Source organism: Thamnophis sirtalis, unplaced genomic scaffold, assembly GCF_051295495.1.
Source record: "Thamnophis sirtalis isolate CommonGarterSnake01/CBP01778 unplaced genomic scaffold, rThaSir2_p1.2 scaffold_1, whole genome shotgun sequence".
Taxonomy (NCBI): Eukaryota; Metazoa; Chordata; class Lepidosauria; order Squamata; family Natricidae; genus Thamnophis; species Thamnophis sirtalis.
This window is the reverse complement of record NW_028261381.1, coordinates 146,763,322-146,780,058: the sequence shown is the minus strand read 5'-3', so window position 1 is coordinate 146,780,058 and position 16,737 is coordinate 146,763,322. Positions and strand designations below refer to the sequence as shown.

Here is a 16,737-nt window from a genome sequence, read left to right as displayed (position 1 = left end):
CACATATATGGCACATAGAAACATCACAGTCTATGTCCCAAAGGTGCTTTTTTCAAGAGGAAACTGGACTTTCTGGTTTTTCTTTGAAGATGTTTCGCTTCTTATCCAAGAAGCTTCTTCAGCTCTGCCTGGATGGTGGGGAAGTCAGAGCAGAAGCAGCTTCTTGGATAAGAAGCGAAATGTCTTCAAAGAAAAATCAGAAAGTCCAGTTGCCTCTTGAAAAAAAGGACTTTGGGGATAACCATGATCTGGATGACTGAGAATCTCCATAGGCACACAGTATATGATGTTTCAGTGAGATCTTCCAGAAAATCCCTAAGAATTCTCGAATTCTGAGCTTTTTGCTGCTTAGATTTTCTTTTTCTTTTTAACTAAGAGCTGTTGCATTGTATATTAGAATATTTGTCCATTCTTTCTTTGGACAAACTGGAATTTGCCTTTGGTAGTGTCACTGCAAGCACCTGCCTCCTTTCCTTCAGATGCTGCAGTGCCTCTGTGGAGATAGAACCAAAGACTGATTTTTATAGGAAAGATCCACCATCCTAGAAAGAAATACTTTGGTTCTTGAACACTGCAGAGCAGAAGACAGAGCTCTTGCCAGGAGCTGTCATTGAGCAGAGATTGAATAAGGAGATGCTCTCTGTGCAGTGCAGACACAGAACGTAGCAGCAGCATTGGCTCCCCAGGTGTGCACCACAGACAACATGACATTCTTGAAGAATTAAGACACTATTTTGGGCAGCATCCAACACTCTCCCTGCTTGTTAGAGCAGGCAGGCACCTCAGTGCATTAATATTTCTTTTCTACTGGAAAATCGTGAGCTATGAAGGAAAGAATAAAGCTGCACCTGATGTAACCTGTGAAAGGAATGACAAATGCCCGTGATAGGCATAACAAATCTCAGAAACATCTCCATTGTTTAGCAGGAATAATTCTATCTGTGACCTAAGCCAAGGCAAAGATCACATTTCTAAAAGCCATTGCATTTATTAATCAAATTTATACATTGCCCATCTCAATAATCTGATTGACTCACAGCAGTTTTAATTTAATTTTAATCAGCATATCTTTTCCCAAGAAACTGTTGCTAGAGAAATGAGTATTCTTTGAGTGGAATAGTGAAGGTGGGGGTGTTTCAGTTTTAATTTGGACAAAAATATTTATGGTCCAGTTAATAAAAGTTTGGGAATTGCCATGTGATGATGATGGTATTGGTCAGGGACCGCATATTGCAGCTGGAGTTTTCCTGTTGATGTGCCAACTTATCAGTCATTGTTGTAATTAGATAGATGTGTTACATCCTGCTGTCCTTTTTTACTATTCATTTCTGGTAGTCAGTGGGACATGCAGTAGTATGTTTGCAACCTTTCTGGGATGTGTAAGTTGTTCCTTTTTGCTAATCGCTATTATTAAGAAAGACCCCTTCAACTCTCAATAAGAGTCCATTAATGAACCATATTGCGAATATTGTATTTTTCGAACTATAAGATGTACCACTGTATAAGATGCACCAAGATTTTGAAGAGGTAAGTAAGAAAAAAAAAGTTTGTTGCCTTCCCTCAGCCCTGCAGAAGCCTGCAGAGTGCTGCTGGGGGCTGAGGGAAGGCAAAAAAGCCTCTGTTTTTGTGAAAAACGGCCCGTTTTTTGCAAAAATGGGAGGCAGGGGCGGGGCTTCAGGAGGCCAAAAATGGCTGTATTCTATGTATAAGATGCGCCAACATTTCCACGTTCTTTTAGGGGGGGGAAGGTGTGTCTTATACTCCCAAAAATACGGTATGTGTCCAAACTGATGCAGTCATTGAGGGATTCCTGAGTTCCTTCGGTCAGTTAGTATGTAATGTATTGTGATGAATAGTTGTAAGAAGAAGTAGGGGAAACAAGGAAAGAAGTGATATTGTATCTGTATCATCAAATCTCATTTGGTGTTGATTCACTCATTCTTTCCTGTTGGAGCACCTGATAACTTGGGCTTCCCTTCAGGAAAGATTTTACATTCAGTCAAGTTTTAGAAAACTCATGATTGTTCCTCTATTATTATTAGAATTGATATTTTCATTCTAAACAAAGGAAAGTGCTTATAAGAAATACTTTACTACACAACAAAAATGACCTAAGTAGAGGCTTTGCAATAATGCCAGATAACTAAATTCTCTTTTATGATGCCCAGTTATAAATCGTTTGATAGGGAAAAAAATCAAGATGTATCTGTTTTGCCTTCTCAAATGCTGATCAATGAATCAGTAATACTGCATGCACCATATGTTAACCCTTTAATAATTGCTTTATCAGTCATGGTTTTTCCACCTCTTTTGAGATTACCTTTATACCCTAGCCTTCCCCCAACATTGTAGCCCTGAAATGTTTGGAAGCTTTCAGGTGGTGAAATGTTGCCTACCTCTGTTTAAAATAATCCCAAAAGAGATGGGATTTGTTTATTTGTGTGAATGATAGATTGCTTGAAAGTTACTGTCTAAATTCTCCTGAAGCTGCATTTTTCCTTAATACTTTTTCTACATGCAAACTTGTATGTCCTAGAACACATCAAGCACAAGGTTCCAGAAGAAGTGCTAAAAGTAAGTATTTGTGTTCTTTTTTAAGTGGCAAAGTGAAGAAAAATAAAAAACATAAGCTATGGTTTAGTGGTAAATTCTACTGGGAATTTAACTGACCTGCAGCAGTGTTACAACACTATTTTATTTTTGCCACCTTTTACATAGGTTGTTTTTTTTTAAAAAAAGAGGGAAAGCAGGAGAGGAAGGAAGGACCAGAATTTTCAGAAGGACTGTAGTCCAAATTCATTAATATAGTGAAAGTTCAGTATAGATTTTATGCATAAAAATGTTAAGTTCTATCCTAAAGAACTTTCTTTTAAATAAGGATCAACCTATAGAACGTAATAAAAAGTGGCTGTCAGTTTTAGAAAACCTGTAATACAGGTCTGGGTAGCCAAGTAGTTAATTTGGCAAATTGCTTTGTACTTATTATTTTTGTTTGTTCGAATGCCCAATTCTGACTTTCTTAAGGTATATAATTTATTAGATGCATTAGCTGCTAAAAACTGTACTTTTCCAAATCTTGCAGTGCAGTTCATAGTTCAAGCAATCTTTCCCAAAATATAGTATATTCAGGTAAATTGCAAAAATGAATAATTTGAAAATCACTGAAATCCGAGTTCATATGTATAATTCGAATGAACTTTTCATGTGCTGGTCCTCAGAAAACCCAGCATGGAACCAAACACGGTCAGTTTAGATATTTTCTGGCTTAAGCTTCTTTGATGTGAACGATCTGTTAAACCTGAGATGCAGATTTGTACTACCTCTACCATATATTTGCACAAAGCTTTCCCATGAGAAATTACCAACACAATATGCTGAAATAATTTTAGATCACAGCTAATCCCTCCCAAGGCAATTCCGTGCTTTGCCAAGATCAGAGTTATAATTTATGCTTCCACCTAGCCCTTAGGACAGGATTCCTTCACATTTTCAGGTTTTTACTAGTAGCCATGAGTTCTAGAGACTTGCTTTATTAAAACAAATCAACTAAAAACATTGAAAAATCTTGGCTTGCACAAAGTAGGGCTATAATCTGTGTTTTGATTACCCAACTCTGAGAAAATATGCTTTGCAGGAAAGATGCCATCTTTCATTGCACTCATGCCATTGCTGGTCAGAAAGCATGAATTATGGGCTTTATAGCATTGCTGATTGACAACCTTAACCAAATTTCACTGAGAAGCTAATGGGGCAGTATTTTGGCAAAGAGCAGCCATGGATATAGTAACTTCAGCAGTGGATTATATCAACACAGTGCTCTTTACCTTTCTCTAAATTTGCCTATATTTTCACCCAAACAACCAGGAACTCCTAAAGTTTATCTGTTGGTTTTGTCTCTGAAAATATAATAAATTAAATGAATTCAGCTGCCAAGATACTGAAATGAACTCATTTGTGTACCTTGCCTCTTGTTTTTTGTATGTTCACAGCAACAGTGTCAAGCTTTTCCTGTATGTCAGGATTTGCCTGGGGTAGATTTGCATGTAACTCTACACTAAGATTTAATGTTACATGCAAGAAAGTAGTTGCCTAAAGGTGTGGCCTCCTGTTCTATATTTGGCATACTTTATAATTTAGTTTCATCCTTGTATAGTTCTAACTTGTTCTTACTAGGACCAGTTTGGCCTAGTGCTTAAGGTACTCAGGCTAGAAAGGAGCAGACCATGAGTTGAAGTCCAAGCCCAACTTTAGCCATGAAAGCCAGCTGGATGTCTTTGGGCCAGTCACTTTCCCTCAGCCCAACCCACTTCACGGGATTGTTGGTGTTATGGGGAAAATAAGAGGAGGAAGGTGGGCTAGATACGTTTGCTGCCTTGAGTTATTTGTAAATATTAAATGTGGAATACAAATAAATAAAACAGCCGAGGTGGTGCAGTGGTTAAATGCAGCACTGCAGGCTACTTCAGCTGACTGCAGTTCTGCAGTTCGGCTGTTCAAATCTCACCGGCTCAGGGTTGACTCAGCCTTCCATCCTTCCGAGGTGGGTAAGATGAGGACCCAGATTGTTGTTGGGGGCAATATGCTGACTCTGTAAACCGCTTAGAGAGGGCTGAAAGCCCTATGAAGCGGTATATAAGTCTAACTGCTATTGCTATTGCTAACATCTAAAATTTCATTGAGTAATACTTAAAGGAATTGTCAATTTTTACCAATACTGATTTTTCTGCTGAAGGCAGTGAGCAAGGTAGTCCTAAAAAAATATGAGCACTTTATCTTCCTGAATCAGAAGTGGTGGGGAGAGGATGGAAGTATTCTGCTTAAAATTAGACATGTCTGGAAGAACAGGAGCCACTTGTGTTTCTTGTTCCTTCTGCTTTTGTATCATTTCAGGAATTACTGTTCAGTGGCCAAAAAGATAATTGCTGAAGCCTCCTAATTCAAAACTTGTTACTTTTCTAAAACACAAATTGTGTGATACAGAGATTAGGATTGGAACCAAAACTCTGGAAAAAAAAATAGGTGATACAATATTTCTCAGTTGTTTTCCTGGTATAAATTCCTTTTTATCATCTACCTTACAAAATAAACTTTCTTTGGGAGGTCCTGCTCATTTTGGAGTATGAACACCAAGTTTCTTGCCTTTCCCTTTTAGCATGAGAAATATACCAGCCAACTTCAGATGAGCTTTAAAGGCACAGCAATGAAAAGAGCAGAACAGCCAATGGAACATGATGGAAATATTGAATTGTCGCAAACCAAGCTGGAAAAAGGAGAGAAGAAAGCAATGACAGGTACCTGATTAGAAAATCAGTTAATTAAGATATGGGAAAGGCCTTTCTTCTCTTATAAATTCTGATTTATATTTATTTAGGTTGGAAAGAGGCCTGCATCCTGCAGTGGATAGACAATAGCTATAATGATGGTGATTGAATTTATTTATATAGACATCCATCTCACATAAGTGACTCTGAGCAACTGACAAGAATTAAAACACATAAAAATTTACCAAGTGTAACTATCAGTGGCCAATGATAAAATGCCCTACTCATTGAAAAATACATAGTTGTAACATGTATCAGCTCATCTAATTGATGCTGCATGAGTAGCATTATAGTATAAATGAGAACCACTACCTCCTTTGTTTCTTCCGATTGAAGTTGAAATTAGTGCTTGAAGAGGGTTATCAAAGCTTGTTCTTTATTTTCCAGAGGGAAACTGGGATCCAAAGGGTAAAATGATAGATTTTAATAGATTATTAGAAAAAGCATCTTATGTGTGCACCCAGTGTATACAGTATGCTACATTCATGTGCATATTGATATGAAATCACCTTTGCAGTGGGATCAATAATTTAGTCAAAAGAGAATTGAAGTGCTGTATTTATCATTTTTAAAATATTTGTAGACTGTCTTTAGAAACAAAACTGTCACTGCATTCCTTGAGCAAGGGGCTAGACAATGTAAGGAAAAGGAAAGAAGTCCCTGCAGATTTTATTCCACTAGTCAACAGGGGGATCTCTGTTTCAAGGGCCATTGATCCAGCGCTGTCCAAGGATGTTTCCATGGTCATGTGGCCAGCATGACATTACAGAATTGTGTTTTCCTCCCCATCACAGTGCTATCTATTAATGTATTTACTTTCGCATGCTTTCGAACTGCTAGATGGGCAGAAACCAGGCGAAGATGGGAGCTCACCTGGTTGACTGATGCTCAAGTCTCAAACCCGGGCTGTCGATTTTTCCAGCTGACATGCCGAGTGTCTAAATCCCTGAGCCATCACGCTGCCTAGATAATATAAAGGATCCCTTAATATTGCAGTTGTTTGTATTGTGTATTTTCACCACAACTTACTCTGGCTGATAGTTCCATCTTTACTTGAATTGAAAGTCACATTCAAATTAGCCCTAGTTGAACATTAGATGGTTATAAAGTTCCCTATATCTATCTTTTCCATTTTTTTCTTGCTGTTTTTCTTCTCTTGCTTGAATACCATGTACATGCTTATTATACTTTTTTTTTTTAGTAGGCAAATGAATAGGTGTTCCAAAAAAACTGCAGGCTGGGTAAACTCGTCTTTCTCTTATAAGTCATGTATAAACAGTTTAGATTAGTGTTTCTCAAACTTGGCAACTTTAAGGTGAGTGGATCTCAACTACCAGAATTCCTCAGCCAATCATGGTGGGGAATTCTGGGAGTTCACAAGATTCAGTTCACAAGGTTGAGAAACACTGGTTTAGATGATTCATGGGGCAGAGAATGCAAAATTTCTGGTGAGCTTATTTCCATAAGAAAGTACAATCAAATTGAATCACCTGTTCTTTGGGGAATCAATAAAAACAACTTTATTTTAATTTTACTCGTTGTCTTCCCATCAGTCTATCATTGATACTATCCAGTGGTGGGATTCAAATAATTTAACAACCGGTTCTCTGCCCTAATGACTATCTGGGTAGATGGGGCTCGGTGATCATGTGATTGGGTGGGTGTGGCTAACTCAAGGTCACTCAGGTTGATGAGTGCTTTGCCTTAACTGTTACAATGTCATAAGGGTTAACCGGAGAGGCAGTTTCTGTAAGCAGGACAATAAAGATATGACTAGAAACAACACTAGAATGTTTCCTTCCTGCCTTCCTTACAGGATTAGCCCTGTAAAGTGGAAAAAAACAAAAGGAAATTTCTTCCAACAATTGTTCTCTGAACTACTTAGAAAGTTACCAACCGGTTCTCCTGAATAGGTGCGAACTGGCTGAATCCCACCACTGGTACTATCAATTATAAACCATCTCATAAAATTTTAATATTTAGTTTGTCAGCTAAAAATGCACAAAGCAATAAAAGCATAACAATTCATTAAGAAATTTAAAAAACAAAAAAAATATATCCAACATTCCTTTTTTCCCCTTGATCTATCGTAACTGGCAATATAGTCAACTTTTTGAACTTCACAGAGCATTTTTAAAACAAGATGTTACAGCAGAGCAGCTTTGCAGTTTAATTTTTTTAATGATTTCTGTAATAATAATACGTGATTTGTGTTGCATTTAGGCTTCAGAAATGGCTTTTCTCTGTTGTAGAAATAAAACATAAATAGCATGGCAAAATAAATCAATATAGCGGAAGATGATAAGTTGTGTTCCTAGGAATTCTTGGAAGTGATTTCATCTGGTTGTGTTTGCATTTTCAAGCCCACTCTTCCATGTCTATGTGGCTTCCAGAAAGGTATTTTGACCTTTTGAATGTAACCAATTAACTGTTTTCCAAGAATAGATCAGTGGCTGAAAAGTGGCCCATCTAAGTATACATTACTACCCAAGTAGCAATGCAGCGACCCAAAATTCAGAAAATGGACAATAATGAATGGATCTCAAGACTGAGTGTTATGCTATGTATACAAGCAACCCCAAAAGAAAAAAAATGTGAAAAGGAAATATAATTACCAGTGTCCCAAAATGGGAAGGAGATCTACTCATTCGTAGTCTTTACTATTCTGAAACTTTGGCTAAACTTTGACTATCAAATTTGTGCTATTGTTGTTATGGAGTTGTTGTTATGGCATGATTCATTTAAGTAAATCATGTAAGTAAATATTTAATTTTGGATTAAATGCTTTGGAACTAAATTAAGGTCTTTAAAATTGAGGGGGATGGGAAGGCAATGTAAAAAAGAAGCTGTTTTTAAATTGTGTTTGAGATAATTCTGTTCTTGGTTTGTTCTTACTATAGTAGCTGGAATCTTGTTAATTGGGGCAGTATATAAGTATTTCTAAAAACTAAATAAATATAAACATAACCTTTGTCTTAATTTCAAAAAAAAATGTGAACTCTCATGCTCTTAAAGACAAAGACATGAAGAAAGAGATGTTTAAGAGGGTCATTCTCACTGGTGGCCCAAGAATTTTTAGGCTCTAAAAACATAATTGATGACTGGAGACAATAAAGCTACTTAAAGAAAAACCCAGAAAAACTGCTGGTGCCATGCAAACCACAGATGCTCAAAAAACTCATGAAAATATGTCCTCTCCTTCTGGATAATGATAGAAGAAAAAAAATAACTACCTCATATATCTTGCCCGCTATGTATTTAAACTGGCGTGTGTGCATGTGTGCGTATCCATGTTCATAGATCTGCTTCCTTATTATTTTTATGCTCTGGTTAAACAATTCCCCCATATGTGTATGCTCTATCTGTGATGGGCCTAGTAATTGCAGGAGGTAACATGCTGCATTGCTCACTAGAACAGTGATGCTTAAAGTGACCGAGCCTCAAATAATGTAATTACCACCCCTGCCCTCCAAAAATCATTCAGACAGTTGCTTTTTCATAAGTGTCTTGACAGTGGCAGTCCCAAAGTGGATCCCCAACTCACTGACAAGCAATTACAAATTGCTCCATTACCCCCAGAATATGCCTGAATTACCCTCAGTTTAAGAACCAGTGCAGTAGAAGGTGGTTAAAGCGCATATTCTCAGCCTGAAGAAAGTAACAACTTGGTGGAAGAAGCTGAAATGCAAGTCAGATTTCTGCAGTATAGTTAATTTTACATTTTTTCTTTGGCAGTTGCTTAGGATTACATGGATACTTTTTGTGTATGATTGACTGTTTTCTAACTAAAGGTTTTAAAGGATTTAGTTCTACAGTATGAAAAAATGGATAATGAAACTCAAATACCTTGGCCACTTAATGAGAAGGAAGGACTCACTGGAGAAGAACCTAATGTTGGGAAAGATTGAGGGCAAAAGAAGAAGGGGATGACAGAGAATGAGGTGGCTGGATGGAGTCACCAAAGTAGTAGGTGTGAGCTTAAATGGACTCCAGAGGATGGTAGAGAACAGGAAGGCTGGGAGAAACGTTGTCCATGGGGTTGCAATGGGTTGGACACAACTTCACAACTAACAACAACAAATGAATAATGGATCAAAAAAGATGAGCATTCAAGATTTCTCTAATGCAAAGCTATGCATGCAGAAAAAAGGAACTAGGAGTTGGTACTGACAAGCATGGTAAGATTAATTACTCTGTGCTATGTTCAACAATACTAATACAGTATTGTATTAGTATTGTTATTTGGAACAAAACTAAAAAAAGTTTTGTTCCAAATAATGATGACCTCCAGGTACAAATAATGTTTCTTCCTATCCTAGATGCTGGCCCTCTATGACTGTACACAAAATCTTTCCTCTTATGTTAGGTGGATTAAACTGAAAACATGTGTGCATTTGGACTTTTAATTCAGTAAAATCAGAGTGATATACTGTATTGGAGTAAAACAGATATGGATGAGCTATCAATTGAAAGCTGCCTCTGGAAGGTTTTTTGTTTTTTTAAATATTGTAGCTGCTCTTCCTTACATTTGATTAAACAGTATTTTTAGCACAACTGCATCCAACTGGAGAGAGTTGGCAGAGTGCTCTTTCTAATCTTCCAGTTCCTTGTCACTAACTTTTTAGTAGATATGGATGAGTGTTGCTGTCTTTAAGCCTTCCTAAATTAACATGCTTCCAACTCTCCTTCCTTTAATTTCAATTGTTTGCTAGATTGGGTTTTTTTTTGTCCTTTGTTCTTTCTTTTTGATCCCTGCCATTATCCCATTTACTTTGGATTTCCTACTTCAGCAGCAAAACCAAGTGCAGTGTCTCCAGATGATATAAATATAGGCAATTCTCTCTGCTTTCTAGAGTCTTCTTAAATGAAGCAATTTATAATTGCTATACTGTATATCTCCAAGATATTTTAGTTGAAGTTTATTGACTACATCTGGAATCAGCAACCATTTCATGCAAAATAGTGACTGAAATATTGATTTAATAGAGGTAGGATAAAAATGTCTACAAGTTAGCTTCTTTTTTGCCAACAGTTCTACAGATTACTGTGGCTTTCTCCCCAAATGTTTTTTTGGATGTGCCTTTTCTTAAAAAAAAAAAAGTTTATCTGTCTAGCATGCTCAGCATTCTTGATAAGTTGGTCCTCTCTAGTTTTGGTATACGATATGCTTTGTGGAAAAATGGAAGGACATTTATTTCACGTTTCACTTTTAATGACATGATTTACATTGCCCTTGTAAAACAGTGGTGGCCTGCTACTGGATACTCAGTTCTTGGTATTCCTACTTTGTAATAACCTCAGATATCTGGGATGAGAAATATGTCTGCTTAAAGAGTTGCTAGTAACTCGAATAAATACTACTGGATTTGATGAAGTAGAGATGTGACTCGACATAAGGGGACTTCATATATTTGTTCATTAATGTGTACTGAAACCACAGCCCTGAGAGCAGAGACAATTCTAGTTAGACAATTAGAAATGTACCAAGGGAGTCTACCTCCCTCCAGGCTATGGACAGGCACAAAATAGTTTTGGATAATTACTGTCGCCACCTCTGAGAGACAAAGCAGGCTTTCTCTCAGTCTCAACACAAGACTCCTTTCCATCTTTTTCTCTTCCTTTAAATTCTCTGTAAGCAAAATCTACCACTGAATCAGGAAATAATCTGCCTCCCTGATCATCAGTTTCAGTTGAGGACTTTCTGCCTTTATACTAGGTTTGCTAACATTATTTTCTGTTGGAAAAGTTCACCCTTTGCATTCTTTTTCTCTTCAGCATAAGTTACATTTTAAAAATTGATCCATTTATCAGATTTGGGGACATGACACCTCATTTTCAGGAATAAGATTATTTTGGTTCTATCATGCTTGCCAATAACTTCATTTGATTGTCAGTAGTGCTTTGGTCATATAAAGATTGACCTTGAATGATGAAGTTTGTGGTTATTTAGTGTAAGAACATAAGAATAGCCAAGGTTCACTTTAGTTCAGCATTTTGTCTTACAGTGTAGTCAACTGAGTAATTCTTTGGGTGTGTATGTATACACATTTGTGTGTATTTCTTTCTCCCTCCCTGCCCTCCCTCCCTGCCCTCCCTCCTCGGATGGCATACACTCTATTTAAGAACTTCTTTGGCACATTGCTGGCACTTCAGACTGAGTGAGAAATGTGGATTAAGTACATTGCTCTAAGAACCTATGCTTATTGTTCCATTTTTGTTGATTTTAATTTAATCCCATGCTGATCCTACCACCCCAATGTTTTTAATAGGCAACAGCTTCGAGAGTCAATCTGTAAAGAGGTTGCATGCCTATTGGTTGCTTTCACTTTATCACACTGACATAAATGCTTGTAAGTCCTCGCTTTATAACCCTAATTGGGACAAAACTCCATTGCTGAGCAATGTGGTTGTTAAATGAAGTATCAGGTGACAGTTTGGTTTAGTGATGGCAGTTCCAGCAAGACTCCATGCAGTTATTAGACGAGGACCCATTTTTACTCCACACCCAACCCATTGTTGGAAGAAGCATCCACCTAACTCCCGCCATCTCTACCCATTTGACCACCTGCCTACCCACTGCCCCCAGCTTCCCCTGCCACTCAGTACTGTGTTGAGAATCAGTGTTGAGAATCAGTCAGTGCCATTGTTAACCAACACAGAATGAATGGGTGTTACTTGTAGTTCAGTAGTGCCCGATTGACCTTGATCCTATCTTCAAATAGATCTATTCCCTACCCTGCACTCCTTAAGCTGCCTGCTTGAACTGATGAGGCAAGAAATGTGCTTGAGGGATTAGTGCCATCTGGATAGATTGGTATAAAAATTGTGGTGGAGGAAGAGGGATAATTAATGAGCTATATTAAAAGAAACCAGCTCTAATACAGAGCAGTTAAAATGTCAGAGCAGTTTAGTTACTATTTGTTTAAGCTACAGTGAAAATTGAATGATTCATATTCAGAGAATGGATATATATTCTGTTAATCTTTTGGCCCTAAGTAATAGTCCCAAGGCATATGATATAATTACCTAAGCACAGCTAGACTGTGTAGCTGGGTGAAGAATGCTTACAAATTTACCCGTCTATGTTATGGAAGGAAAATAACTGGAACATAAAGAGTTGGCAGATGTGAATTCTAAAAACATATTGCAGATTTCATATAGAAAGACTGCTATTGTGACTGTGGTTAAAGCACCCAGTTAACATAAGGCACACTGGCTTGTGTGTCTTCCATTACACCCCTAGGTCTCTGGAATGATCTTTACCCTTGTGCATTGTACATGTGCACCCTTCCGAGCAAATAACCATCAACTGACAGACACTTTGACCTGTTGTCTTCTAGTTTTCCATCCACGATGTAACTAATCTAAATTCTGCATTAGAAAGATGGGTCTGAAACGCTGCAGTGGCAAAATCATGCGAGGGGGGTGGGATGGAAATTGGAGGGCAGGAGTGCCTGTTTCTCTGTTGGTACTATGCTGCCAAAAGCCATATCATTTTAACCTCATATTACTGCAAAGAAATAGTGATAATAGAGTTAAAAAGATTTTTAAAGAGAAAAAGTTGTTGCTTAATTGGGCTTTTCTTCCCTGTTAATAGAATTACATATATATATATATATAAATAAATGGCTAGCTGATGAGAGCTAAATAGCTTAAAATAGATCTATACTAGTCTCCCTTTATTTATTTATCAGCACAAACATAACACACACACACACACACACACACATATATACATACATACATACATACATACATACATACATACATACATACATACATACTGTTATGTTATGTTATGTTATGTTATGTTATGTTATGTTATGTTATGTTATGTTATGTTTATATATTACATATATGAAAGCTAATTTAGGGTAAATGTCTCCAGAAGAATTCTCTTCATGTTTGATTCTTCCCAAGATGAAAAAAATGTACTTTGCAGTTCAGGTTTTTAACCATACTTTTCCTGGCAAATGCTCTTGGGTGTAGCCAAGGTGGCACAGTGGTTAAATGCAGCACTGCAGGCTACTGCTAGATCAGCAGGTCAGCGGTTCAAATCTCACCGGCTCAGGGTTGACTCAGCCTTCCATCCTTCCGAGGTGGGTAAAATGAGGACCCAGATTGTTGGGGGCAATATGCTGACTCTCTGTAAACCGCTTAGAGAGGCCTGAAAGGCCTATGAAGCGGTATATAAGTCTACTGCTATTGCTATTTTGAAGATAGGGAGATGAGGTCCTGAATTGGGATTAACCAGGCAAACTTGGATTTACTTAACAAAGAATAAAGAAAAAGTATAGCATGAATCTTTTGTTTGATCTGTTGTTATTATATTTACAGTTTTATTCTGTTGTATCCTTCTCAAAATCCTTGGACTGGGGTGTGCTATAAAAAAATAAATGCATAATAAGATACAGAAACGGCAATATGCCCCAATTTGTTTTGCTTTTCCATTTTTAAAAATTATTTCTATCCTGATTGAGCTGGAATCTTTTTTTAATTGTGGACTTGGACAGACTGTTGGATAAATATTTATGGTCAAATTTGAGGTTATTGTTTGTTTTGTTTGTTTGTTTATTATATTTATATGCCGCCCTTTTCCCCCGAAGGGGACTCAGGGCGGTTCACAACTCAAACCAGGGAAGGGGGATACAGACAAAGATTAAAAACGGCACATAACAATGCATAATTTAAAACACAACAGTCATACCATTCTAGACGGGGGCAACAGCTCTTTAGTCCCAGGCCTGTCGGAACAGCCAAGTTTTAAGGGCTATGCGGAAGGCCTGGAGGGTGGTGAGGGTTCGAATCTCCTGGTTATGCTAAGCACATGGTAGACCTGGACTGCTTTTCTTCTAATTCCAAAGAATCAACAGAGCCTTGACAATATGACTTCATGTATTTTCCTGTCAGCAGTAGCTAAAAATATAGAGGAGAAACACATATTGTGGTGACTGTAAGACTATTGACAATATTAAAACTGCCTATTTGCCAATTCATAGGAATGTCATGCAGACTCTTAGGAAACGGGATGGGTTTGTTGCAGTGACAATTTTTTTATTTAAATCATGGATCACAGATCTGTTTTGATAACACATCTTTCATTCTAACCGCTGGACAAATTAAAGGATCTTATTATCTCTTTTATTGCAATTTGCATTGAGGCCAGATGCAGGTGTTACATTGATTCATTTTTAATTATGCCAGTATGATTACAAGCCAACCTTGCATCTCTTTGAGGAAGATGGGCACTCCACAAATGTGAACAATAAATAAATGAAAGGCACTGGTGACTTTCTGTAAATTCTCTTTCTTAAGTGCAGATAATTTTTGACTTACAATTGAGTCCAAAATTTATGTTGTTAAATGAGATATTTGTTAAGTAACATTTGCCCCATTCTACAACCTTCATTGCCACAGTTGTTAAATGAATCATTGCAGTTGTTAAGTTAGCAAAACAATTGTTAAGTGAATCTGGCTTCCCCATTGACTTTGCTGGTCAGAAGGTTGCAAAAGTTGATCACATGATCCTGGGACACTGCAACTATCATACAGAAGTGGCCAAAATTGTGGAAACCTTTTGGGAAAAGTGTATTTGATGACTAATAATGACTTTTTTTAGTAGTACCATAAAATTATATATCAAGAATGTAATGCAATACAGTTTGTTCAATCATCTGTATTCTATGAAACGTTATAGCCAAATAATCAGAAAAGGGAAGCACAACTTGCTTAGGTTGATGTCAGGTAGCTTTCCTTCATCTGATTTTAGCCAATGAGCATCAGTGTTTAGAAAGCCAATCAGTTGTCATCTTGCTTTGGCAATGAACCAATCAGATCACAGTAGGATTCAGTTATTTATGTCATGTATTGAATCTGAGAGGAGGACATTTGTTAGTGTGTTATGTGATTGCTATCAAGTTGGTGGTTTTTTTTGTGTTCTTCCATTTAGTGAGCTTGTAGAACGCAATAAAATTAAAGTAATTGTGCAAAGAATTGACAGGTCACCCAGAAAGCGATGTAAAATAGTATTATTAAGTGAACAAGGCCTCAGTTATAAAGAAATTAGAAGAAAAAATGGTGGAAACTTAGCCAAAGGTGGCATTCCTAACTTTGATTTGAAACCAAAGTTTGAAATTGTTTATAGCAATAGCAATAGCAATAGCAGTAGACTTATATACCGCTTCATAGGCCTTTCAGGCCTCTCTAAGCGGTTTACAGAGAGTCAGCATATTGCCCCCAACAATCTGGGTCCTCATTTTACCCACCTCGGAAGGATGGAAGGCTGAGTCAACCCTGAGCCGGTGAGATTTGAACCGCTGACCTGCTGATCTAGCAGTAGCCTGCAGTGCATTTAACCACTGCGCCACCTTGGCACCTTGGTTTAAAAAGTATATCAATATTTCCAGCTAAATAACAAGTGAATGGTTGACTTTTTAAGGTTGATATTTTGTTCTTAATTAAAACACATACTTCTCCCTGTTTGTTTCTTGTCTACATTTTTTGTACTCAGAGGTGACAACTACTTATCGCACACCACTCTATGGCCGGCCATCATGGTGGGGAGAGGATGATGCCAACCATAAACTGGATTCAACAGGTGAAAGAAGGCCAGAAGAACAATATTCAGGTCAGTATAGCTTATCTCCCATTTAGCAGCAAAGTCATGTCTATCATAAATAAGCTTTAGGATCCAGCCCTTCCATACTTAGTATCTCTATCTTGCCCTTATTTATTAAGATACTCCTGTCTTGCATTAGGATCTACATGTGCATTTATTAGGAAGGAAGGATTGCAGAGAAGCCCATCCCTTCAAAACAACATGAGAATGTGGGCCCATGGGGTACCTTGACCTCTGCTTACCTGAGTGACGTGTCCATGCTCTTAACCCTCAATAAATGTTGTTTGCAGTTCCTACCAGCAAAATACTGCCTTTTTGCATGCAGCAAAAAAACCCAACCCCAAACCCTTGTCTTTAAAGCAGAAAAGGGAGATGGTGTTGGAGAAGTAAGGCACAGATAGAAAGGAACAGTATCCCAAAGAGAAAGCAGTGTGTGAAAGGAGCAAGAGTAGGCACAAAGGCAGCCACTGCTACAAGGTGAATCTTAGCATTTCTAATTGGTGCTGTCTTGGCTGGATGAATTATGGTACATTTTGCTTTCTAAAAAGTGTTTGAAAACTTCCCAAGGTAGCAGAAAATGGCTGTCCAGGTAGTAACAGATACTAAGCAGTTGGATCATGTGATATACATAACTCTTCAGCTACAATTCTTGCCAGTGTATTTCCCATCCTAATTCAAAGTGTTGCTGTTTATCCCAAAGGTGCTTTTTCGGGAGGCACTTGGACTTTCTTTGTTTTTCTTTGAAGTTGTTTTGCTTCTGAACTGAAAAAGCTTCTTGGATGAGAAGTGAAATGTCTT

The 16,737-nt window shown here is 37.6% G+C and overlaps 1 protein-coding gene across 5 annotated transcripts in view; it reads left to right on the top strand.

Moving 5' to 3' along the window:
• The window catches only part of CEP170B (centrosomal protein 170B), a 72,367-nt gene that overhangs the window by 24,655 nt on the left and 30,975 nt on the right, over positions 1-16,737 (top strand). For all 5 annotated transcript variants that reach the window (XM_087727062.1, XM_087727055.1, XM_087727085.1 and 2 more), the window contains 3 exons: positions 2,518-2,574; positions 5,153-5,291; positions 15,832-15,948. In XM_087727062.1, the coding sequence (XP_087583188.1) occupies positions 2,518-2,574; positions 5,153-5,291; positions 15,832-15,948 (313 nt within the window). The remainder of the gene's footprint in view (positions 1-2,517; positions 2,575-5,152; positions 5,292-15,831; positions 15,949-16,737) is intronic.